The 26831-nt window shown below is 21.5% G+C and overlaps 2 protein-coding genes across 17 annotated transcripts in view; both read right to left on the reverse strand.

The window, feature by feature from the left end:
• The window catches only part of LOC129609880 (tropomyosin-2), an 80453-nt gene that overhangs the window by 35549 nt on the left and 18073 nt on the right, over positions 1-26831 (reverse strand). For 4 of the 15 annotated variants that reach the window (XM_055522076.1, XM_055522065.1, XM_055522075.1 and 1 more), the window contains exons 4-5: positions 11346-11479; positions 1376-1493 (exon numbers count right to left, since the gene is read on the reverse strand). In XM_055522076.1, the coding sequence (XP_055378051.1) occupies positions 1376-1493; positions 11346-11479 (252 nt within the window). Of the gene's footprint in view, positions 1-1375; positions 1494-2818; positions 2937-4184; positions 4303-5935; positions 6054-8060; positions 8179-8864; positions 8983-9753; positions 9872-11345; positions 11480-16765; positions 17051-26831 lie in introns of those variants that run through there. The other 11 variants (XM_055522077.1, XM_055522069.1, XM_055522079.1 and 8 more) reach the window with 9 other exon arrangements.
• Positions 20369-24591, reverse strand: LOC129609879 (homeobox protein 2-like). 2 transcript variants are annotated; one of them, XM_055522063.1, is made up of 3 exons: positions 23422-24591; positions 22444-23361; positions 20369-22072 (listed from the first exon to the last, which is right to left on the reverse strand). In XM_055522063.1, the coding sequence occupies exons 1-3, from the start codon at positions 23951-23953 to the stop codon at positions 21306-21308; spliced, it is 2217 nt and encodes a 738-aa protein (XP_055378038.1). In that variant the 5' UTR covers positions 23954-24591; the 3' UTR covers positions 20369-21305. The 2 variants fall into 2 exon arrangements, with proteins under 2 accessions (XP_055378038.1, XP_055378037.1); XM_055522062.1 differs by having other exon boundaries at positions 22444-24591.

Here is a 26831-nt window from a genome sequence, read left to right on the forward strand (position 1 = left end):
TTTGCTTGTTAAATATTACAAAATAAGAGTGATTTTTGTATTAAAGTTGAGTTTTAACAAGTTTGAGTGGTATTTTGCGGTATAACAGTTTAAACAACATAATCATTGTGGATGACAAGTTGCACCCAATGTCAGAGAGACGTTGATGTGTACTAATGACAGTAAAAAAAAAAAATAAAACTATAATTTTTTTCCAATAAGAATATTAAGAAATAATGTGTTCTAAACTGTTATATTTGATGTATTATGTATAAGTCACTCTATTTTGTAATCAAATATTAATCCTGTATTTTCTAAATTGAATAAATTGAGTTATATTTATAAGTCAATATATTATAAGCATAACATTACTTTTATACTTATTATAACTCAAATTTTAGTTAATCGAACTTAATTGTTATCTCATAATCCCTCCCCTAATGACAAAAATTTCATTTTTAGCCTAGACATCAAACCAAATAAATTATAATAAACAAAAAGAGAGTATAATAAACTAAATATTTAAAGATTTTGTTAAAAAAAAAAATTAAATCATACTTAAATTATTTTTCTTCTTTCCAAAAATTCTATTTGAAATTTATGTTCTCAAAATTACATACATAGCTAATAGTTATATTTATTCATAAATATTTTCTCATATAAAAATTAACAATATTAACATTGTGTTATATTATTGCTTTTTTTCTTTTATACATTTTATTATTTTATAAATAATTTGAGTTATTAATTTTCTTCGTAATTTTTTTATTTTTTTAAATTTTGAAGATTCGTCCTTTATTATTATTTTTTTTTAAATTTTATATTCTTTCCTTTATTTCAAATGTTTTCTTTTTGTTTTCCTCGTTTATATGAGCTTCTATATAAACTTTAAAGTGTATTTTAAAGGAAAAATTGGGGTAGTCGTTGTTATTCTTCCAAGTTAAAGTGATATGGTAATTATAAAGGTGATAAGATAAAAATCAGAAATCTTATCATTTATTTTCAAAGAATAAAACTCAATCAATCAAATAATAGTTGAATTTCTTTTATATGTATGTATTTTGATTGAAAGGTATATTTATTTATAAATTTTTTTTTTATATTGTAGTATATAAAATGAATAGAAGTCGTATAGTAAATATTATCGTAAATTTTTCATATCATAAGTCAAATTTATAAATTTCCTTTTCTTTTCTTTTATAATGCTATATTATTTTTTTTTATAACACTCTCGTTCTTTTCTAATATTTCCTGTTTATATTTGTATCATTTTTTTTTCATATTGATCTTCTCACATTCTTTTTTTAATTAATCAAATTAATGCATATATTGGTGTATGTGCAAAATTATATTTTCGGGTAATAAAATAAAGTCAAGTAATATGTGAATTAGAAACCTCATCATATTTTTTATCAGCTTCTTCAGCCATGAAACGAGCTTCTTTTAATTGACTTTCAAGTGCGTCCATACGTTCTTCATCCTGTAGTGAACGATTTTCAAGAATTTGTCGAGCACTGCATTTTGAACGTGTTATTGTTTTTTTTTTTTTTATAAATTTCATTTTTGATTTATAGTTTGTTTTTTGAATATTTTATTAACAAATATTTTATTTTTGTAATATTTTATGAATGTTTCAATTAAAAAAAAAAGTAAAAAAAAAAGAAGAAGAATTTTTGTTGGTGAGTTGATTATAATTTTAATGTTTAATAAAACAAAATGCTATTTTATTAACTGTTATATTTACTATTAAAATTTTTACCGAATTTTATTTTGCATTTCAAGCTCAATTTTATTAATCAAATAATTAAGTTAAATAAAAATACTTTTATCACGCTAAAATTATTTATGTAATCTATTGAATTTTGTAGTTTGATTATTTATATTAATCTCCTACTCATTTTTCCTCAACATTAATTGAATACCCTTTTGTTTCACATATTGCATTCGAATTTTCTCTTCCTCGAAATTTTACTCTATATACCTTATTAAAATAGCAACTGATTGTATTTAAGAAATATAGGAATAAAATTTTTTTTATTAAATAATTTGGGTGAAATAATCCCTTCCATTTTCATATAAAAGTTCAGAATTAAAAAAAATTAAAAAAAAAAAGTAGTTTTATTCACCTAATTATTGTATGATCACTAACAATAAAAATAGTCATAAAAAATAGAAAAGACAATTAATAAATACTTTTTAATAGCATTTTGTTGATAAAAAATTCTATAAACTAATCTACTAAAATATTTCTTTTTATTTCATTTTAAATGCGTTCCATAAATTTTCAAAGTAATTTTAGCAAGAATAAGAAAAAAAAATCTTTATTTTTTTGACATAATTTTTTCTTCTCTTTTGTTATAGACTGCAATTGCAATTTGAATAAATTTTATTAAAAAAAAAAATTCTAAACATCAAGAGGCTTAACAATTAAATTTTGAAATGTTCCCAATTGAATTTTATTTTGCATAAAATACTTATATAATAAATTGGACATATACGAAACAATTTTTAAACTATACACTGTAAATATAGATAGCGCTGAATTAATATATAAAAAAAAAAACAGAAGAGCGTTTATATTTAATTTTTTTTTAGAATAACGTTTTCCTCGTCATCTTAAATTCTAGTTTACCATAATTAATACCACAACATCTTATTTTAACAATATAATTTTTCATTGTTAAATAAAGTAAATAAATTTATTATTGGTAAATTATAATTTATAGATTACGAAGAATTTTGATTATTATTTTGCAAAAGATATCAATATAGAAGTTCTGTTGTATTATAACACTTAAACAGAGATTAATAGAAAAAAAAAATAATTTTTTTTTTTAACCTCATCGTATCTTTTGTCAGCTTCTTCAGCGCACAAGCGAGCTTCTTTAAGTTGAAGCTCCATAGCATCTAAACGTTCTTCAACGGCTAATGCAATTGTTTCATTTTTTTTGCGGTTACTATATATACACAGTACGATATTCAAATCCATTAGAAATTATTATTTAAAATTTTTAAGTTTAAAAAACAAAAATTATATGTAAAAAATCGTATTTTTTTTTCTATAAAAAAATAAAATTACGAACGTATTCGTATTACAACAACAAGGAGGTTAACTAATAAAAAAAATATATATATAATATTAACATTGAAAATTCCTGAATTATTAAGATAATGGTCATTCTAATTCAATAAGAACTATAAGAATTTTCATTATTAACAAGTAAATACCTAAATAATAATAAAATGTTTTATGTATATGTGTATGTATATGGAATTCTTGTATTTAAATAAATTTAAATATCTACAGGAAATTTTCTGAAAAATTTTTAATACCAGATACTTTTTATGGTAAAGAAAAGTTTTATATACAGATACTTAAAAAATTTAATTCATGAAACTATAATTTTTAATATTTTATAATCTCTTAATTAAAACGATTTGTTTATGTATATAAAATTGATTAGTTTTAAAACTGTTATACGCTCGTTAAAAAATGTTATACGTTTTAAAAAAAAAAAACTGTTATACGCAACATTTTCACAGTTTTTCTTATCTGTGATACTAGTATAACAGAATATAGAAATATGTCAAAATATTCATAAAATACACTTATAAAAGTAAAATTGGTAAAAAATTTGGTAGAAAATTTCCATTTTTTATAACTGACAATACAACTTATACATTTATATTGGTTTACATTGTTTATGTATAACAGAAGGAAAATTGGAAATGATTTTCAAAGGGATTTTTAACAGGGATTACAAGTGATTAAAGTTTATGTATTTCTTTTGTTTGTGGTTTTATAATTAATTTTTAAAAGCTTGAACGTCTATTAAAAATTAAATATTAAGTATATAGATTAAGTCATATGTCATATTCATTCCTTGCAAAAAAATGTTACACAAATTTAAATTAAATTAAGTAATAACGGAATATAATAATCAAAAATAATTATATAAAAAAAAAGTACATATATTAGAATTAAGTTAGAAAATATATTTTTATTTTTCGTTCCAGCATTCATTCATATGCGTTCCGCTTGCTTTTTATTTATGTATATAAATATAAAAATAATAAAGTTTTATTGAAAGGGAATTAAAAAATTTATTTTTTTTGTTTTGTTTTTAGGCGAAATTATAATATAAAATAGAAATTAGAAAAAAAAAAATATAAATAGGGCAAAAAAAGAAGAAAAATTAATGAACCTCATCATATTTTTTATCAGCTTCTTCAGCCATGAAACGAGCTTCTTTTAATTGACTTTCTAATGCTTCCACTCGTTCTTCTGTGGACAATGCATTATTTTCACGAATTTTGCGTTCACTAAGTTATTTTGTTTTATTATTTTTTTTTTGTTGTGATAATAAAATAAATATAATTTTTATAAAAATTTTTTTAGAAAATATGTATATAAAAAATTGTTTTTAAAAATAAATATAAATAAAAAATTTTTTTTGTATAACAATATTATTTATATAACATTGTATTGTGTATAATAATTTAAAAACACCAAATATAAAAGAGCACGTTAAAATAAACTTTTAATAAGTGATTTTATACTTAAGTTTATTCATTTTTCAAGATGTGATAATAATATTATTGTGTTGCTTATAAAACTTAATTTACTATGATGGCAATTCCACGATGACGAAATACGGAAGATATACCTAGATATAAATATATATTGTTTCTTGTTAATGGTCTATTTTTATCTCATCCCTCAATTAATGAAATAATTTTCTTCAAAAAAAAAAAATTCTTTTCATCGTAATAATCGAATAATTCATGAATAGCAGAATTATACGTTATTGTTTATACGTATAACAATTATTATTTGTGTATCCTAATAAAAGTTAATTAAATTTATAATTACTTATAGTATTTTTCTTATTTTGTTCTTAAAACTTATATATGTGTAAGAAAACAAAAAGTTATTTGTATTATGTATTTTTTTTTCTAAATTATTATAGATTTATAATATTTTGTGTTATATAAACATATAAATATGTAAATGTATTGGTATAATTAGTTAATTATTTTGTGTAATTTTGGAAATTTCTCAACTGTTTATGTGTATATATTCTTATATTATTTATATATTTGTGTGTATTAGTGCTTTAATTTTACTTATAAAATTTTATAAAATATAAAAGTAAAAAATTTAAAAAAAAATTTTTTTTAATTTAAAGTAAATTTCCTTTAAAATTCAAGAAAGGAACTTTTTTTTCCCAGCAAATGATATTTTATAGTAATTTATAAAAATTATGACATTGCTATAATATTTTAATATTACACAATTCAGCTTATAAAAGTAAGTTTCTGAATTAAGTAGTAATAGAAAATTACTCTTATTTGAATTTCAGATTAAAACTTTATTTTATTATTACGGAATAAAATAAATCTTGCAATTATCTGAATTTAAAAGAAAATTTACCTTAAAATTGTAATTTTTTATCTTAATTTTTAATAAGTATTAATTTGTGTGTGTAAATGTTAGTAAAGTGTATAGCAAAATTAAGAAAAAAATTTATGTATATATTCGTATTTAAATATACATAAAAATTAAAAACTAAAAAAATAAAAACTAAAAACTAAAAAGAAAACCCCTAAGAATCTACTTAAAAAAAATTCGAAAAGAAAAAAAAATTTTAACCCTCCAATACGTTTATGTATGGGTAAAAGGTTTCTAAACTTTTTATGTTTTGAAAATCAATTCAATGTGGGTGGTTGGGGAATGTTCATTTGTATTTTTATAATTTATTTATGTATTTATGATGAATGTAGGTATATATATGTGTGTGTGTTAGCATATTTTTTCAAAATAAAAATAAGAAAAAAATAAAGTATAGTATTTGTTGTGTTATTTACAAGAAAAAAAAAAAAAAAATAATTCTATTAATTTTTGAATTGATTGGTAAAAAAAAAAAATTTTTGTAAAATTTATTCGTGTAAAGACCTCATCATATTTTTTATCAGCTTCTTCAGCGCAAAGACGAGCTTCTTTAATTTGAAGCTCCATAGCATCAACACGTTCTTCAAGAATTTGAGCGCGTTCTTCAAGTGAAATACGTTGACTGTAATTAATTAAATAAATTGCCAATATTGATGATTATTTAACAATTTTTATTTTTGTGTGTGTTTTGTTGTTTTTTTTTTTTTTTTTAATAATTATTACAAATGATCTTTGGTTTTGTAATGTATGTATGTATAAATAATGATAAAATGTATCAAAAGAATAATTTAAAAAAAAAAAACCAAAAAAAAATGAATGTAATAATGGTAATGAATTGAAAATTATAAAAATATACACTAAAATTCAAAATTGTAATAAAAAGGTGTTTATACAAAATTCAGCTTATAACTTGTAGTTGCTGAATTATTTAATAAATTAATATTATTACAATTTCGAAATCAGGAATATTTAATGGAATAACACAAGTACATGAACATGTATGTATTCGGTTGATTGAATATTTTTTGAATTGTAAGTTTAAATACTTTTTATACATCATGTAGTGGAGATAATGTGTATAAAAAACAAACGTAAATGCTATAATAATAGTTCACAATTGTGACTAAATTATTGTGTATAATTTACAGTACGTTTTGTTTGAGTATTTCATTCTCGAATTAATTATTAAAATTTATTAGACGTAAAGCATAGAAATTTATAATGTAATAAATTTTGACTTTAAATTAGATTGGAGACGGATAATTATTAAATAGGATATTAAGTAAGAATTCTTTTTTCCTTAATTTGGTTCGATTATTTTAGTTACGATTCTCAATAGATAGAAATAAATTTATTGAATTGAATCACGAACATCATACATGTTTGATTCATAATATTACTAAAGTTATTTGAACCTTTTAATCTAAATAATTATGTAATCTTAATTATTAAATAAATATTTTTTTTTTCAAATTGTTATTCTACTTAAGAATTTCGAATTTTCTTTTATTAAGAGCTTGTATGATTTTGAGGTCTAAGTATTATTAAATAAATATTTTATATTTTTATGTATAACTTTTGTGTGTGATTAATGTTAAATATGTGTACTTATTTTATTATGTTATTTGATTTGAAGATATTTCTTTTAAAATTCCTTAGATACTTATTTATGAATTTATATTGAACATTTTATAAGATTATTTTTGTCCTATATTCCAAAATTAAGAAAAAACCGTAATAGTTGTTTTTTTTACCTTTTCTTAGCTGAATACAATACTTTCGAAGAAAATCAAAAAAAAAAATGTGATAAATAATAATAAAACAAGTTTAGGGACAAAATTAATATTATTAATATAATATTTTGCTCCCTATAACCCACTTTTATGTAGGTTTTCAAAAATAAAATTTAACATTAAAAAATAAAATGAAAATGACTCAAAAATGTTTTTTTTTTTGTTTAATTACAACGGATGCAAAAACTGCAAATTAAAACAAAAATTCTTTTTAACAATCAAAAAATTATTTAAGAGGCGAAGGTCAGGGGCGGGCACAGGGACAAAATCAAAAATTTTTTGTACAAAAAACAGGATGAGGGGTCGTTAAATATAATTTTTAAATAATTTTCAAAGTTATTTATGTTTTTTTCATTTTGATAAAAAAAAATAATCAGTATTCATTATTTTTTTTTTCATTTAAATAATTTATTAATATGAAATTTTTAAAAAAATGGGAGAGGGGGGAACAATAAATATCACATCTATTTATGCAAAAATAGTAAAAGAGTATTTTTTGTGTTGTAATTTTATTGATAAAATTTGTGATATTTTAAAAAATGAGTATTGTGTTTTAAGAACAAAAATATTTTCTTTTACTTTATTTTTAGTTTTAAGAAATCTATAGTTCGTTTGTAAGTTTGCCTATTTAAAAAAAAAATATAAGTAATATTTAAAAAATTATTTACATATTATTTTTGCAGTTTTAATAATAATTTTTTTGTTTTGTTAGCATATCTTAATTTAATTATTTTGTCAAAGAGAAAGTATTAACATTCAAAAGTTAATATATTATGAAAAAAATAATATATATAAAATATATTAAATAAATTTGAAATCAATTTGAATTTAAAGACCTCATCATATTTTTTATCAGCTTCTTCAGCAAGAAAACGAGCTTCTTTAAGTTGAAGCTCAAGTGCATCTAAACGTTCTTCAACCTCTTGAGAACTGAGTTCAAGATTTTTACGTTCGCTGAATAATACATAATAAAATTAATTTAAGAATAAATTAATATTAATTTAATTATTAAGAATATTATTAATTATTATTGAATTAAAAAAAAAAATTTATTTTTTTTTTTAATTCAAGGCCGGGACAAAACGATCAATCATTTTATAAAAGTTTCCGCCACCTATTTGTATAGAAAATTTGCAAAATGGGCAAATATATAGTAATATTATTTTTAAACAAATAAATAAAATTCACATAAAAAATAAATAAATAAAGTTTTAAAATAAATTAACAGCTGCTGGTTGAACAAAATAGGATTCAGAAGACACATATATACCTCCGACATACTTATACGAATTGCAGTAATATTACTACATAATTTTGCTATTACAAGTTATAAGATGAAGAGTTTATGAATTAACAAATTCATCTTATAACCTCTAATTACTGAATTGAATAGTATTAGTATAGTACTAGACTGCAATTCGAATGTTAGGGAAAATAACAAAATAATTTCCAATCATAAAATAATTTTACAAATTTTGAAAATATTTCGAAATTAATTCAATACAACATTTTTCGATAAATTCTTATCTATAATGAAAATTGAATATAATTAAAACATGAAACATTTAACAGACATATTATAATTCATAATATTTAAAATAAGGACCGAAAAAAGGTAAAAACATATAATAGAATAGAACCTCATCATATTTTCTGTCAGCAATTTCGGCAAGATATAATGCTTCTTTTAATTGTGATTCTAATGAATCCATACGTTCTTCATGTGATAACATACCATTTTCAAGTGTTTTACGTGCTCTGAAAAAATTATTATTTTTGGTTTTTTCTTCAATAAAATCAAAAATTTTTTCTTTTGTATTTTTTGGGTTTCTGACGGCAGCAGGTGAAAAGTTAACGTTGACTTTTAATTTTTTTTTATATACGTTGAATTTAATAATAATTTATATTATAGAAATAAGAAATAATTTATACAAATTGATCCAGTTGAATAATAATTTAATAATAAAATAAATAAAAAAAAAATAAGAAAATTGTTGAATCTGAAAAACTCATTAAATAATATTTTGTATAATAAATAGAACAGAGAATTCCCTAATACCCTACAAAAGCTGAATGTTTTGAATTTGAACTAATTATTCATTTTGGAAATTTAGAATATGTACTTGAATTTATGGGAAATTGATAATTTTACTGAAGTAAAACAATATTTTTAAATTTTAAAAATTAAAAGTTACTGGAAATTTTAAATTTTTTGATTGATTGCGAATTTTAATTACATTTTTTAACAAAATTAATTCGGCAAGTAGAAAAAAAATTTATTTTATTAAATTCGAAATTCAAATCAAAATTTTTTCAATATCAAAAGAAAATAATTAATTCAAATTGAATGATTTCAAAATGAGATCACAATACGAAATTCAAAATTATCAAAATAAAAATTAACAGAAAAAAAAAATTTTTTTATGGCAATTCAAAACATTTTCAGCGTGTCCTATTTAAAACCTGACTTTGAATTTATCATTTTTTTTTTTTGCAATTAAATCAATAGAACGTTCTATAAATTTATACCTCTTCATATTTTTTATCTGCTTCTTCAGCAATTAATTTTGCTTGTGCTAATTGTGCTTCCAAAATAGCTACTCTGTCATCTTCCATATTTGTACGATTTTCAAGTGCTTTTCGTATCCTTGTGATTTTTTATTTTATTTTTTAATTTTTGTTTTGCATTATTTTTTTTTTTATAATTTATTCGTATATAATAGAAAAAATTGTATTTTTTTTTGAGATAATATTTCAAAATTGGTTTTTAATTTCAATTTTAAAAAATAATAGCGAAATATATGGTCAAAAAATGAGAGTAGAAAAACGATTCATAAAAAGTATGTGTGGAAAAAACCCAAGTTATTACACATAAAAATATACATAAATATGTATGTATATAACATATATGTATGTATAGAATTATGTCTAATTCAATTTCAAAGTAGAAAATATTTTTCTATTTATAATTAAGTATTTATAATTCTCTAAAATTATCAACTATAAGGTAAAACAAATATTGTTCATTACTTTTAGTCAATTTTAATAGAAACCTGATTTTAAAAATTAGGTACTAATATAGTATTATTAGAATTTCAGGTCAATACTTATAAAAAAAAAACTTAATGAATAAACTACTAAAGTAGGAGAGAGAGAGAGAATAATGTAATTTTTAAATAAGCTAAAATCGGAGTTTTAATAAAATTTAACATTGAAAATTCGTGGGAACTCGAAATCTTTTTTTTATTTTTTTTTTTAATTTCGTTTTATTTTCTAATACGTTTATGAAAAGAAATATTTGATAAAATAAATATAACAACAATTATATATAATTAAGAGTAAATTCTTTGATTTTAAAAAAATTTCGAAGAATTTATTAAGTATATTTGAAATTTATTGAACGATATTTTATTTTACATATATCATGCTCTTAAATCTCATTAGTTCAGTAAATTAAAATTTGTAGCGTATGCATTTTGAATGCTTGACTGATTACAAATTAGATTTGCATTTGAATTTTTTTGAAAACAGGCGTATTTTAAACATATATTTTGGGAAGAGTACTGAAGCTTCCAATTATTTAACATAGATCTCATATAAAGAGTATCAGCCACTCAAAATGATTGAAAGTTTTGAATAATAAATAAATACTTCTTTGAGGTATTTGAATATTATGCAATAAGCAGTTACCGCTTAATTTGATCTCCGAAAAATACATAATTTTTAATGTTATTAAAAACCAAAATTAATTTGAGAAACCCATGTCTTTCTTTTAAAATTGAATTTGTTCCATGTTGGTATGTCAATCGATATTAAATAGGATATTGTTATGCAGAGATAACACTTTGTATTTATATTTTATAAAATTTTTGATTTTATAGCAGGTCTCGATAACCGTCTTAATTTGTATTACAAAATTAAAGTATTGAAACAGTTAAAAATAGATTTTGTTTATAAAACACAGTTAACAATAATTTTTAATTTAAGAGCATGATATAAAAAACAAAAATCATTATCAATTTGTGGAAAAATTTCATACTTTTTCAGCAACAAATAAAAAATAAATACAATTTAGCAATAAAACAAAAAATTCTTATTACAATTTTAATATTGAAACTTACCGTTCACTTTCATCAGCAGCTTGAGATGCTTCCGAAAGTTTAGCTGACGCTGAGGCAAGACGTTCTTCAGAACGTTCCAAATCTTCTTCAAGCAATTGAATACGACGATTCAAAGCAGCTACTTCTGATTCAGCCTATATTTAATTGAAAACAAAAAAGTTTTTTTTTTGGATAACAAAGATGTCCTTCATAATTTTTTTTTTTTATGATTCTTTTTCTTCTTTTTATATAATAATTATATTTCATTAAAATGATGAAGTTTTTAATAATAAACTTTAATATTTTAAGAATAAAAAAGTTTAACCTAAAATTCAGGTAAATATGGTAAAAAAGTGAAAAGTTTTAAAAAAAAAAACCTAAAAATCCTCCTTTATATAGAAACCAAAAATTAATGGTATTATTGCATAATTCAAATTTCATGATTAAGTATAATAAAGAAGATGTTTATGTAAGCATAAATTTTCAACAAGTACAGAAATATGTACAAGATGAGATAGAAATGTAAACGGTAAAAGATCCAATTGTTGTCGTGTATAAGTATTTATAAAATAGTCAGAAAGTACTTAATAACTCGAAAGATGAAATTTTATTGTAGCAAATCGTGAAATTTCCAAAAAGTTCAACTTGCAAATTTTTATAGCTTGCTTTTACAATTTCATAAACTACTCAAATATGACCTAATAAAAAATATATGGTCAATAACTTATGAGTAAATATTTAAAATGCTGGATCGAAAAAAGTTTCCATACCCCAAAAACAGCAGGAGGTCTTGGATTGCAAAAGTTATCTATGCCATGCAAAGACCAAGTACTAAAAATTATTTATCGTTTTAAAGACCCTGTCGTATAATAAAAATCTTTAATCTTTCTGTAATCACTTATTCCGATTACTTTTTCAAATATACCTTGTGCTTTTTAGTTTTTTTTATACTTATATCTTTAACAGGTAGTTAAATAGATAGACATATATTAAATAACCGAAAAAAAAAAATTTTTTTATACTTCATTTTGTTATAACCCTAAAATTTTTAGGTTAGAAAATATTTGAAAATAATATTAAAAAAAACTCACTGGCAACAATTTCCGTTTACCAAATAGGTGCTCTGTTTTTTTTTTTTTTTAATATTATTCAAATCAACTTGACCATAACATGCATAAAGATTTAACAATTATGTATTCTAATTAGGTTGTACTCTATATAGTTACGCACTATTTTTTTTTATTAATGTTATATTATTAAATTTTTTATTAATGAGAAATAAGAAAGAATGAAAAGCAAAATGTTTTATTTTAACTAATTTTTGGGTGAAAATTTAGCTAGAATTCAAAATATTCAAATACTTATAAGTATATTGAAATATATGCCTGTTTAGCTATATGCACAAACATTTATTTTAAAAGAAATTTTATTTTGATTATGATTCTACTAGCTCTATTATTTCCCAATTATGACAGTAAATATATATTTAAAAATGTTCCAATCCATTGAATTTGTTTACGTATCGCTTATACTTAACTACTAAGGTTTGTTTTTTATTATTATTTTATTTTATGAATTACCTTGATATTGTAAGTACAATGAAAATTTAGAATTTGGACCTATTCAAGTTTCACATTAAATATGACATATTCATGTAATGCTGAATTACAAAATTTACTTGTCTAACATTTAAATGTTACTTATTTTGGGTAAATTTTAGTAAGGCTTATTATTTTGCATTTGATTTAATACCAAAATATTTAATTTGTAAAATAATTGATTCGTATTATACATTACGTTCATAAACTGTTGACAAATTCTGTAGAAATCACATGGAATATTCGATTTGGGAGCCTTTTGATATTGTACTAATATTTTATTTGATTTCAAAGTTTCTAATGTAATTCTAAAATTGACGGCAGTTAATTTTTACATTTACTTAATACTAATTTGCAATTTTTAATTTTAAATCTTGAAATAATTCATAACACTTTCACTCATATAAAAGTGATATTGATTTGATTCTTAAAAGAACACTTAATAAGTACACAGTTACAATTTATATACAAACGGCACACCATAAAATGTCGAAAATAAGACAAGAGCATTAAACAATCGAATCCAAATAACCTTTAAGAAAGAAAAAGTGAATTCAAATTACCATTATAAATAAGTATAAAATATTTTTAAATGGTAGGTATGAAAAACTAAAAAACAAAAATAAGTCGATTGAATATTAACAAAAAAAAAATTTTTTTAACGTTTTTTTATTTTTGATTTCGTTTTTTATTAAGTTACTCAAAAGGTAGCCAAGAAATTTTCTTATTATGATTTTTTCATTTTTTATTTGTTGCCATTTTTAAAAAGAATTTCATGCTTTTAACACATGTAGTACGCAGGTATATAAGTCTTTATTATTTTTGTCATTATTTACGTAATTTATTTGTTAGTTATTTATGTATTTATAACTTTATTCGTATAATTATTTTATAATATAAAAGGTATGAACCGGCAATGACGAGACAACATTATTTTCATTAAAAATAATTATGTAATTATAATTTTTATTATTTATATTTTATAATTTTATGTAATAAACAAATGGAATGCGTTGATATAAATTTCGAATTTCTTAAAAGGCCATCAAATAACAAACATTGACAATTTTGACATTGCAATGAAATATTTAAGTGGATGAAATTTTAACTTTGTTTTGCAAAGTAAATATGTAAATACATTTAAGTATATAATATAATTAAAATAATAAAAACATACATAAAGTATAGGCAATCATTTCAAATGAATGATTATTAAAAGTAAAATTTTAATATTATTGTACGATATCTTATACACCAAATTCTAAAAGGTTTAATTAACATAAAAATTAATTGATGTATGTAAACCTATTGCTACGGATGTACCTATATATATTTGCAATTAAATTTTTTTTTTTTTAAATTTTTACTTAATTGTTTTTACAAAAAAAAAAAAAAAACATACTTTTCTTTTTAATGTAAAACACCAAAAATATTCTTAAACATTAGTATATGTACTTTAAATAACCAATGACGAATATTTCGTTTTTAATTTCAATTAAGAATCATACCTCCTGCCTAAGTTAAACTGCTTAAGGCATTTATGAATCACATTAAATACATTAAAAATTTTTTTGTTAAAAAAATAATCTAAGTATACAAAATAATTTAATAGTAATGGCAAATAAAATAATGACGAGAATTACTTAATTTAAGTAACAAGAAAAGAATTCGAAACTTTTAAATCGTCAACCCTAAAGATTTATAAGGAATATAAAACTGAATAAATGATTTTAATTCTGATTCAAAATTATGAAAAAAATAAGAAATACCAAACAAACATAGATGAAATATTTTCTCCCTAAAATTTAAAATTAAATGCAACCTACTGTTTAAACAGTACTAATAAAGCTAACATAACCTAAATAAATATAACATATAAGTACGTACATAAATGCTTAAATTATAATTTAAGATTGAGTAAAATAATGAAAAAAAAAAAAAAACGAAAACAAAAATATTGCATGAGCAAATTTCCTTCAATTCATAAAAAAAAAAAAAAAAATTAAAAAAGAACAAGCGACTGTAGACCTAAAGTTTTTTTAGCGTTTGCCTGTCACCTCACCTGCTTTTGTGGTCTGCCCTTTTTTTTCTCATTTGAAATAAAAATAAAACAGAATTTTACCTGTTTAAGTTTTAATTTTCTTTTTTTTTTTTTTTGTTTTCTTTTTGTTAAATTTTATTATTCTTATCATCAAGTGTCATGAGGTCACCAAACGCTATAGTAAAACAAAAATACAACCAAACTATTACAAACTTTTAGTTATTTAATTTTATACTTGAAAAAAGGAAAAAAAAATGAACAAAAAGAAAATATAAGGTATTTCTTGCTTTTATTGTTGTATTCTTTTTTTTTTGTTTTCCATTACTTACTCACTAAAATCGTAGATATTTGAGAAATAAACCTACCTATTCATATTCTTTCAAACTTATAGATAGAAAGGAAGTTTACTATAAAGTGTGTGTGTCTGTACATTTTAGAAAATAAGTATTGGTTGTCTTACTTGTGTTATAGTAATTGGATATTAAGTTGAGAATAACTTTGAAGAATATTTCGTTTTTCTTTTTTCCAAAACGAAAATAAAAAAATTTACTGACTATTTTTTTTAAGTTGTTAAATGTGCAAAATTAACATTTTTTCTTATGGATTTGTATAAATGCGAGTGCCTATATAAATCAGCTATCTAACTATACCAATGCTATTATTACTTGCTATATTGTTGGGAGTAAGAGTCAAGAAATTCACCCGCTATAATTAAGTGAAATATTATTTTAGTTAATGAGAACGAAAAGGTATTATATTTCTTCAATTTTTTATTTTTATTTTGTTTTTAGAAAACGTAAAAACAAACAAAGAGAACATTTTTGGGGGGAAATAATATTTTCTGTCATTTTGCTTTTTTTTTTTTTAATTGATTTTTTTTTAGAAATTTCGAAAACAAGAGTTTATGAAAACAGGTAGGTAGGTAGGTATAAATATTTATATATGTGTATAATAACTTTTAGCTTATTAGAATTCAAAAGTTTATTGTACCTAACCTGTAAAATTTAGTTTAATAAAAAATCTGACATTTTCAAATTTACTTATGCTATGATTAATAACTTAATTTTTTATTTGTACCTACATATATGAATAGTTAGGTACATAATTTGGGAATTACAAAGTGGAATTATTGTAATAATTTTTTGTATAATAGGGGTTGGATATTGCAATTACGTAGATCAGTTAAATTTATTATGTATGCACCTACCCATCAACTAAATAACAACATTAGGTAGGCACCTAGTTATTAATGTACAACAAAAAATAGTAAAGAATCATAATATATTGTTAATAAGATTAGAATAAATTTAATTCGGATTGGAACATTTAATAATTATAATATAAATAAATAATTAACAACCTAATTACTTAATTAAAAAACTAATGAATTAAAAAAGGGATTTCATACTTTTTTGAAAATGAGAAGTAGAATCATTTAAATATTGTGTCTCTATTAATATGAACATTTTCTTATTTTGCATAGATCCTTTCAACTTTTTTATAGATATATAGGTATAAGTTTTTCATTTAATATTTAATAAACTATGACAGAGTGATAATTGCAACTATGGAGTACATACAACCTCTACCTAACAAAAAGTTAAACTTCAAATAAATGTAATCAATTTATTAATACTTAGTTTCCTAACTCTAAGTATATTGACTAAGAATCTAAATAATTGAATATTTATAAATTAAATTTATAAATATTCAAAAATATATAACTAAGTTGGTATAAGTATAGAATTAAGTAGGCTCCTAACTGATTATGAATTTTACATATGGAACTAAATAAAACTCACTTCTTCTCTCCTAATAATTTCCATTTGTAATCTTTTATGATATTCTTCACATTCATCTTTATATTTTTCCATTTCTTCTTTCGTTTGTCGCATTTTCTTTTTGAGAACATCTAAGAGTGTACCTTGTTGAATATTTGCCGTCATTTTGTTAGTTTTATTTTAATTTTTTATATATATATATTTTCTCTAACGAAGTATTGTAATAATATATTAAATATATAAGTATGTAAATGTGTATGGATATATATATGTAATATAAATCCAAAAACAAAAAGAAATAGTGTGATAAATAGATATTTCTCAAATATATTAATCAAAATGAATTAAATAAGTTTTTCTTTACTAAACTTTAAAATAATTTTTAATTAAAAGCTTATATTAAGCCAAAATTTATTTTTAAAAATAGAAAATTAAGATCTTAAATTAATTTAGGCACAAAATTGTTAATTATTTATGGTCAATAATTATTTTATATTCACAAAAATTTTATTTTAAGTAAGCAAGTTTATAAAGTAATTAGGTATAAGTAGGTAATTCACTTTTTTATCAATTTTTTTTTTTATATTTTTAATCTAAAATTAAGATATAAGTAATTTATTAAAATATGATGTTATAGAAGTATATTTTTGATTTAATTAAATATTAATCTATGGTCAGTGGTGGTCATATTAAATGGAAAAAAAAAAATCATGATGTGTTTTTAAATATGGAATAGGTAGGTAGGAAGTAATTGAATGTATTTGTATGTATATAAGTATTTAACATCTATATCATAATCACTGTACAACTTTCATATGAAGGTAGGTAGGTAGGTAGATGATACACAGTATTAATTTTAAATTTTAATCAAATAATTTAAATTTTGAAACAAGAACTAAGTATGTAAGTACTTATGTATAAATTTTGTAGAATAAAATTTTTGAAACCATACAAGAAGTTAGTACAAGTTAATACGTATATGTACATATTATGTATATAAATAGGTAGATATATAATATTCTAACCTGAAAAATTAAAATAATTTTAATTCTGTTCTATTAAAAATGGCTTGATTAACAATATTATAGTATATTTTAATAAAAATTATATAAAAAAAAAGAAGGAAAACAAAAAATTGGAATTTTTTGTTTTATTTAGCCATATTATAACAAAAATGAAATCAATTGGGAGCGGCTTTTACTGATTTTTAAATTTTATTGCTATAAGCACTACATAAAATTAAAGTATTATGGAAGAAAATAGGCAATATTAAGTATGTATAAAAAAAAATTTGTTAGCCATTCTGCTTGTGTGTGTGTGTGTGTTAATATCAACCACCGAACTGACTGACTAATATTTCAATAAAACATTTTTTTTTTTTTTTTTCAATTCACTTGACGCAAAAAAAAAATTTAATTTCAATGGATGCACTTAAAATATATTAAAAATTTATCAATGTGACAAATAAAAAAAAATTAGGGTAAAATTTATTCATCCGAAACACACGGTTTAAATTTTTTTTTTTTTAATATTTCTATTTTCCTTCTATAACTTGCTTTTAATTCTAATTTTTTAATTTATTCCAACAACAAAAAAAAAAAAAAACTATTTTTTTTTTGTTACACGTAACACACTACACTTTTTAATATGAAAATTTTCCAATTCCACTATCTTTTCCTAGTACTAAAATCAAACTGAACTCAATTTCAATTTTCAAGTCAAGTTTTTTTTTTCTTCTTTTTATTAAATCCGATGCTTAACAGGAGAAAAAGCAGTAAAACAATATTATTTTTGAAAATAATTTTATGCTATCCTTTTTTGTAATCCACTTCAAAATATCTGTCAAACGCAAAATGGATTTGTGAAAATATCATAAAAGTTACAAGTTGAAATGAAAAAAGTATATCTATATCATGAAAATTAGTGAGAATGAAATAGAAATAAAGTAACGTCATCTTTAGACCAGAGCTTTATTTTTTTTTCTTTTTAAAAATAATTATATGTTATGTTGTGTTTGTATATGATGAGTGATGACAACAAAACTGGTCTAAAGAAGAACGTTATTATTGTTATTTCTTTTTATCCAACAGGTAAAATGTATATATACTATAATTATCGAATTGTTACAAACAAATGTAATGAAATTTATAATTTCTCAAAAGATTTAAACTTATTGATAAAAAGTTATTTAGTTATATGAACGAGTAAACGAGTAAACTCGATATTTTAATTATTTCGATAAGATTTTACTATATTGTATAATGTTATGTTTGACCGAACTATGAACTCTGGTGACAAAATTTAAAAGTTTTAACAATATGCTTATTATTTGAGTTTTTATAATTAAATAAATTTTGAAAATTAAATATATTTTTATGAAAATATTTTTCTTTTTTAATTATGAATTCAATTATTTAAAATTTTTAATACATATGCTGTAAAAGTTGTGATAAATTATTTTTAATTTTTATCTATATAATCAAATCTATATGAATGAGTAACTTAAGTATGAATGTATAGCATAAACTATTTTCAATATTTTAAAATTTTGTCACTAGGATCATTTTCTAAATTAAAGTTAATAACGGTTTAAAAAATTATGAATATCTTTATCTCAATTTCCCACTTAGTTATATAAATTTATTTCAATAAAATTTTAGTAAATATTTTTTTTTAATTTTAATTCAAGTCTCTTAACTAACTGTATTTATAAACTTATAAATCGTTCCTAATATTATATAAATTAAATCTAATAACTTATTGAACTACCGTACTTGATTTCCTGAGTTTTAGTTTGAATCAAAAAAATTTTTATTTCTATTTTTATATTCATATTTTGACGATAATCTACAAAATCGACTAATGAAATGTTCAACAGAACAAAAATTACAATAACTTCCTCGACAATAGGTTTCTATGTACCAAAACGGTCTTAACAGCTATTAATTACATATGGAAACTAGTGTAAGAATTCTTGATTTTTGGTTAGAAAAAAAATATACATATGTCGATAAGAACTATTATTAGTTATTGAATTAGAGCAATTAATAAATAATTATATTTAAAATCAAAAAACAAATATGTTATATTATATAATTACATATATCGAAAATACAATTAAATATCAAAAGAACATTCACTATATCAGAAAATATTTTATGTAAGTTTTGAAATGTAAATAAATTTCAAGATTTAATTGTAATTCATAGAAAAATTTTTCAATTTATATTCTTTTTTTTTTTAGTTTTTATGGATTTTCCTAATAGCAATAATTAAAAAATTAAATAGACAACTCTAAATACATGTCTATTTAACTTGGAGTCAATAAAAAGAACCTTCAAGATTTTAATTTTTGATGCCTTTACAATAATCAAAAAAAAGTTGTTTAAAAACTTTTAAAAGGTATGTATAAGTAATTAAGTGTATATATTTAAGTTCCTATTAATCAAATTAGATTATCTTAAAAATTTATAAAGTAAACAAAACTATACATATGTATGTATATGCTATATTACGAATTAAATAAAAAATGAAAATATAATTGAAGTATTTAAAAAAGCAAAAAAATATTTAACTAATGAATCATCACGATAAAATTTTACTATGTTCATTGAATTTAATTTTTTAATTTTCTAAAAACAGATCCAGTAAGTGTTTATTGTATTTAAAGACAAAAATAATTCAAATGTAATTTTGTGAAAAAGCTTTCTTTTCATCTATCTAATAAAATGAAAGAAAACAATAAAAAAACAGTAATCAATTTTGAATGATTTCGCGAATATCTTCAAGGTTATATTTTTTGATTTCATCCTCGTTGCCTCGTTCTCTCTCATATTTTAAATATTTCATTATTAAGAAAGACAAAAATTCATCCAAAAATTATAAACTAAAATTTTAGAAAAAAATATATTTATGTATGAATTTCTTATTTTAATTTTTAAATAAAATTTTGTTTCTTGTTGAAAATGAAAGGAAAAAAAAATGAATTTGGAAATATTTATAATGATGACGAGTCAAGTGATCGCTTTTATTTATTTTTCTTTTTACTTTTTACTTGTAGCTATTATGTATATACACATAATTACTCAAGCGGTGAAAATATTCCGCGTTTTCTTTTCAGATCACAAGATAAGCGTGCATACATACATATTACATGTATATTTATTGCATACGTGATGATTTTTTTTTAAACAAATTCGTATGTTGCGGGAGGGTTTTAATAAAATAAAATTTTCCATGGGAAAGTTTATATTGCGTATAAAGTCAAAATATATGAATTTCTGGTTTCAAGTATTTGTATCTACACTTCAAACTTATAATTTTGAGAATTTTTTTTAGAGAAATACGTTTGTAAACAAGAAAATTGTTTCAGTGAACCGTATTTTCTAAATTTTAAATATATTATTTTAGATAACGTATTCAAGCCAAATTAAACTTAAACTGACATTAAAAGTTTTTTAAATAATTTGTGTCAAATAAGAAAAAAATCATTCTCACAAAACTTGTTAATCATTATCACAGTTGTTTGTTAAATTTCACATTCACTCATTGCCACAAAATGCTAAAATAGAAAAAAAAAATGTCGTATAGGATTAATCGAAAAATTTACCCTTTTAAGTTGAGTTTTCATAATATTATGCAACTCATTACGAATAATATTAAATTTCATCATAGTATCAGAGCTAAATATTGAACGCCCAAATGCAAGACCTGGATAATCGGCACAACGATTTTTATTACGACGTGCTTCACGTTCTGCAACAATTTCAGTACATTCACTAGTACAACGCATTTTAGCCCATTCAGCTGCATCCGGATCATTTTCAATGTTATCGATATCTGGATCGGCTGGTGCACCATCACCTGGAGCTCGTTCATTATTGCTATATTGATTAATACTATTATTTATAATATTTTGATCACGTCGTCGTTTATGTTTTTTATCTGATTTCGAATTGGAATCTTTGGACGTTTTATCACGTTTTGAGCTACCATTATTATTATTACTATTATTATTATTAATATTACTATTATCTACAGATTTACTACTAGATTTAGTTTTAGATTTGGTAGACGATTTTGATGTTTTAATGACTGAAGATTTTATTAAAACTGTATCATCAGCAATACTGCTATCATCAGTTGGTGTTGGACTACTGCAACTAGCTGATGTTGGTGATAGCAACTGGCAAGATGTATTAGTAACTGAAGATGATGGGGAATCTAAATTAGTTTTGACATCAAATGGTGATGCTGGCAAGGCACTTGTTGGTGTTGTTGATCTCGTTAAATCTATTATCTCAACCTCTGTTGTTATTGATTTCAAATCTAAATTAATATTTGGCATTTATGATAATATTCTTAAACAGAATATGCAAAAAAAAATATTTGAAAATATGAATACAAAATTATAGTTCCATTATTTGAATACCGTATCAATGTACACTAAGATTATTATTAAAAAATTTCATTTTATTGAAAAATAAAAATCAAATTTTTTAAAAGTGTTAAATTGCTGTGAATATCAAGAAATATTAACTTGAATTAAGTTGACAAGGAATAACTTTTAATTGGAAATAGAATGCTAAAACCTATGTTCATTTTATGAATTGATGACGCAGGAGTTACTTTTTTTTGTTATTAAACATTGGGAACTATAACTTTCATATTCAAGTCAATTTCCATATTTGTATTCTTACCCCTATTGTTCTGTCCGTCGGGCAGTAATTTATTTGGTCGAGTTTTATTTGATATATCATTTAGGGTATTGCGATTGACATCTTTCATTAATTTTGTTTTAATTGATGCACTATCTTGTTCTATTTCTTTATTAACAGATGATTTTTCGTCTAAATTTATTTTTGATTTATTTAAAGTTTTATTTTTAGTGTTCTCATTTGAATTATTTATAACATTTCCACTAGTTTTTCCTATCTCCACCTTAAATCTATCATCAATTGTTTTAGTTGAATTTACATCATTTACTTTTTCAATGTTATTTATAGTAGGATTAATAGTTGTATCTAAACTATTATCAGAAGCAGCTGACGATGTTGATGTTGTCGACGATGATGATGATGATGTTGACGATGATGATAATGATGATGATGATGTTGTTGTTTTTGTTATTTCTTCTGTTGATATTGATGATGTTGGTGCTGCTGTTGTTGTTAATTCAATTGTTCCACCACGACGTAATACCTCTAATACTTCTTCAACTGGTACATTTGAACGACGTTGGCCAGAAAAACGTAAATGATGTTGATGTCCTCGTTTTTTAACTGGCATATTACCAGTATTAGCATGATCACTCATTATTATTGCCAAATTATTATAATTATCACAAATAAAATATAATTTATTTATATCATATAAAAAATTTTCCTTAAATTCATTTGCATTAGCGTAGGTATCATCATCAGCATAAAATTCATTAAAAAAATAAAAATCAAATAATAATGAATTCGATGAACAATATATTGGTAAAGTCACCGAAAATGTTCTACTTTTAATACAATCGTCATTATTATTAAATTTATTTTTTGATTTTCTTTTTTTAGATAATTTTTTTATTATTTCAAATTCAGTAAAGTTATTTTCTTTTTTTTCTTCTTCACCTACAAATAATTCACATTCACTAGTACTTTGTTCTTGTTTTTCTACTACTGTAAAAATACCTTGAGTTGACAGCGAAAACGACACATAACCAATCGGTGTAGTTAGCTGCATATTTGTAGTTGTAGTTATTTTTGACATATATTTTCTATTTCTTTTTCTTTTTCTAAATGTTTTTATGTTGGCAGAATTGTTTCTATTATGATTACTACATTTGTGGTTTGTATTATATTGCGATATATTTGTTGTTCTATTTGTAGCAACAATTTTACGTCGTTTAGATGTAGTGAAAAATAATTTTTTATATTCATTGTTTCCAAAATTATTTAATAGATGGCGGTTGGCACGTTTTAATTGATTAATTTCTTTTAAATATTTTGATTTACGATGAAATTTTTTTGTATTTTTATTATAATTTTCTGTTTTATTATTATTATTATTATTGTTGTTATTTGAACCACTATTATTATTAAAATTTTTTATATTAGTTTTATTTAAATTATTATTATTTTCATTACGGAATTTTTGAAGATATTTTTGTGCTGTTGCCGATATGATGCTAGTATGAGTTTGATAACCCCCGTATCCACCCATATTTCTTTGAAATTTTTATAAACATTTACTTTTTTCTTTAATAAAAAATTCTTATATTTATTTTTCCGAACAGATTATAGTTAATTAACTTGGCAAAGAATAAAATGATTAATTAATTTTATTGATTTAATTTTTTTGTATTTGCTATAATTTGTACGTTATAAATTTAGAAGCATTTAGAGTTCTACTATATACTGAATTAAAATGAATGAACTTCTTTTTAACGTAATTACGATGTGTTCATTCATTTAGAAATGCTTTTTTAAGTTTACTTGGATTTGATAAAAATTTTGCCTAGACTTTGAATGTTCTTAATTTTTTTGATTATTTTCTGTTGTTGTTTTTTATTTATTTATGTTTTTTTTTTTTTTTTGGGAAAATTAGTCACATCACAACGAATGACGGCGACTATGCGGCAGAAAACAATTTTCTTATTATTTTTTTCTTTGCTTTTTTTTTGGGTCATAAAAACCTATGAGATTAATTAATTTCAATTCTTATACTCCAACCAACGCCTTGACTTTTCAGTAGTTGATGAATTGAGAGAAAAAAAAAATTTTTGAACGGTAAAAATTCTTCTGTATAAATAGAAAGTGATGCTGTTATTGAAAATATTTCCGCTTTTCATATTAGTTTTTCACAAACTAAAAAATTTACTATTGAGAGAATTTTAAGGATAATAGATTCATATGTATATAGGTTTGTACATACATGAAAATTACGATCTGAGAAAATAATTTATTAAAAATAAAAATTTTGAAGGTTAAAATCTACGTGGTTTTATACACATAGTTTTTTTTTTTTTGTTCTAAAAATGTATTTTTTGGAATGATTTAACAAAAAATTTGCAAACTATTTCAATAAATTTTATGAAAATAAAAAAAAAAAGAAGAGAAATTGAAAAAAAATTGCAAATATAAATTCCTAAATTTTATAAAATAACAAGAAAATTGCGAATTTCTACATACATATATTCGAAATTTTTGAGTATGTAGGTTTATAAATATGAAAAAAATGAAATTCTTTAATTTTCAAATTAACATCGAAAAAACAAAAACGCTTTCTTTTGTTTTAATAAATTTTTATTCTTACGTTATAACTATACATTACGATATTCATATTTTATATTCCATATCTACCTACATAATACAATAAAAAACATTTTGATATCACAATCTGTGCGATAAAATTATATTGTAATGACGTAAGAACAAAACATATCGTATGATATATTCACTTAAAATTATAAACTCAGAATATACGTGTATTACAAATCTTAAAAATGATGACGTTATTTCTTGCTAATGTCATGCTAGCTTATTTTAGATTTTTAATAGAGTATGAATAGGGGCGAAACGAAATAACTAGTGATTTCTAAAGTTCTCTATATAAGAGATACGCATATATTTTTGTTTGACCTTTTTTATATTGAAATGGGGAAAAGTATGAAATTTAGAAGACATCTGGATTTATTTTATGGAATGCTCCTTTACAATATCTACATCTTACCAGTCATATCTGCATTTTATTAAAACGCAATGCTCTTTCTTTAAAAGTTTTACAAAAATTTATTAATATTATCACTAATAGTGGATTAAAAATTTATATTATTCTCTTCTTATATTAGGTAATAAATTATTGTTTTGTTTCTCTTACCGTTATTATTATTTTTCTTATTTCAATTAAAAAGAATAATGTATATAAATAATTTAAATAATATATTATATAATATAATTAACATTGTCTGAAGCGACATCTATTGATCAGTAGTTTAACTTTTTGAAAGCGATAAAAGTTTAGCTTTTTATTTTTATCCAAAAGATGGCCTGAAACAAAATTTAAAAAAAAAAACATCTTTTGTAAAATCGGAACCTTCTCAATTTCCCTTTATTCCGCTACTAAAATTCATACTTTCTAGAAAAAGTAGGCCAACAAAAATTTTGGAAAATTAACCATCCTAATTCATGCTTTCATTTTTTTTTACATATTACAATTTCGAATATTATTAATTTTTAAAATGGTTTTCAAATTTTACGATATTCGAAATTCAATATTTTTTTTTTTAATAAATTTAAATTTAGATAGTTGTTTTTAATGTGGTTAGTATCTTATATAGTAAATAGGTGGTGTGTAGTGTCTATAGAATATTTAAAATTAATCATGTAATAAATGATTGTACGTATATATATGTACATATATTCAGCAAATTTTAAAGAATTTTATAAATTCATGTTACAGATATTTAATAAAATTACCAAAAATATATGTAAGTAAATCAAACTTGAGCTTAGGTTAGGATAAACGATATATAAATGTGTCCTTCATGTATACTATACCATACATAATTTAATGTCATTTTGACTTATTCAGCAATTAAAATTCTATTAACTTAATACAATTAATTGGACATTTGAATTTGACAAGACTTCCATATGGAGTTTCCGAAGTATTATACTTGGAATATGATTATGTATTTTATTTAATTAAGGCGATACTAACAAGATCAAATAATACCTATTTTATATAGCTTAATTTTCTAAAAAATAAGAAAATTTCAAGGGTATTAATAAAGGGTGAACCAATTTTTTAATAAAATATTTTTCGCAGTATCTATACATAACAAGTCTGATTGATTCTAGTTAGGTACTAGAATGGTTGTGTATCCGAATACGTATGTTTGTTATTTAAACAATCTTACATATATTGTTATACTTATACCTTTAAAATTATTTACTTAAATTTTATTAATAAAGATATTGAAAAAATTTGAAAAAAATATAAAAGTTTTTTTTTTAAAATATTCTGAATTATTTATTTATTTCAGAGAATTCAATTAATTTTTTTAATTAATTCAAAAACATTTCTCTTTCTTAAATTT

This window comes from Condylostylus longicornis, unplaced genomic scaffold, assembly GCF_029603195.1.
Source record: "Condylostylus longicornis isolate FDR11 unplaced genomic scaffold, ASM2960319v2 ptg000040l, whole genome shotgun sequence".
Taxonomy (NCBI): Eukaryota; Metazoa; Arthropoda; class Insecta; order Diptera; family Dolichopodidae; genus Condylostylus; species Condylostylus longicornis.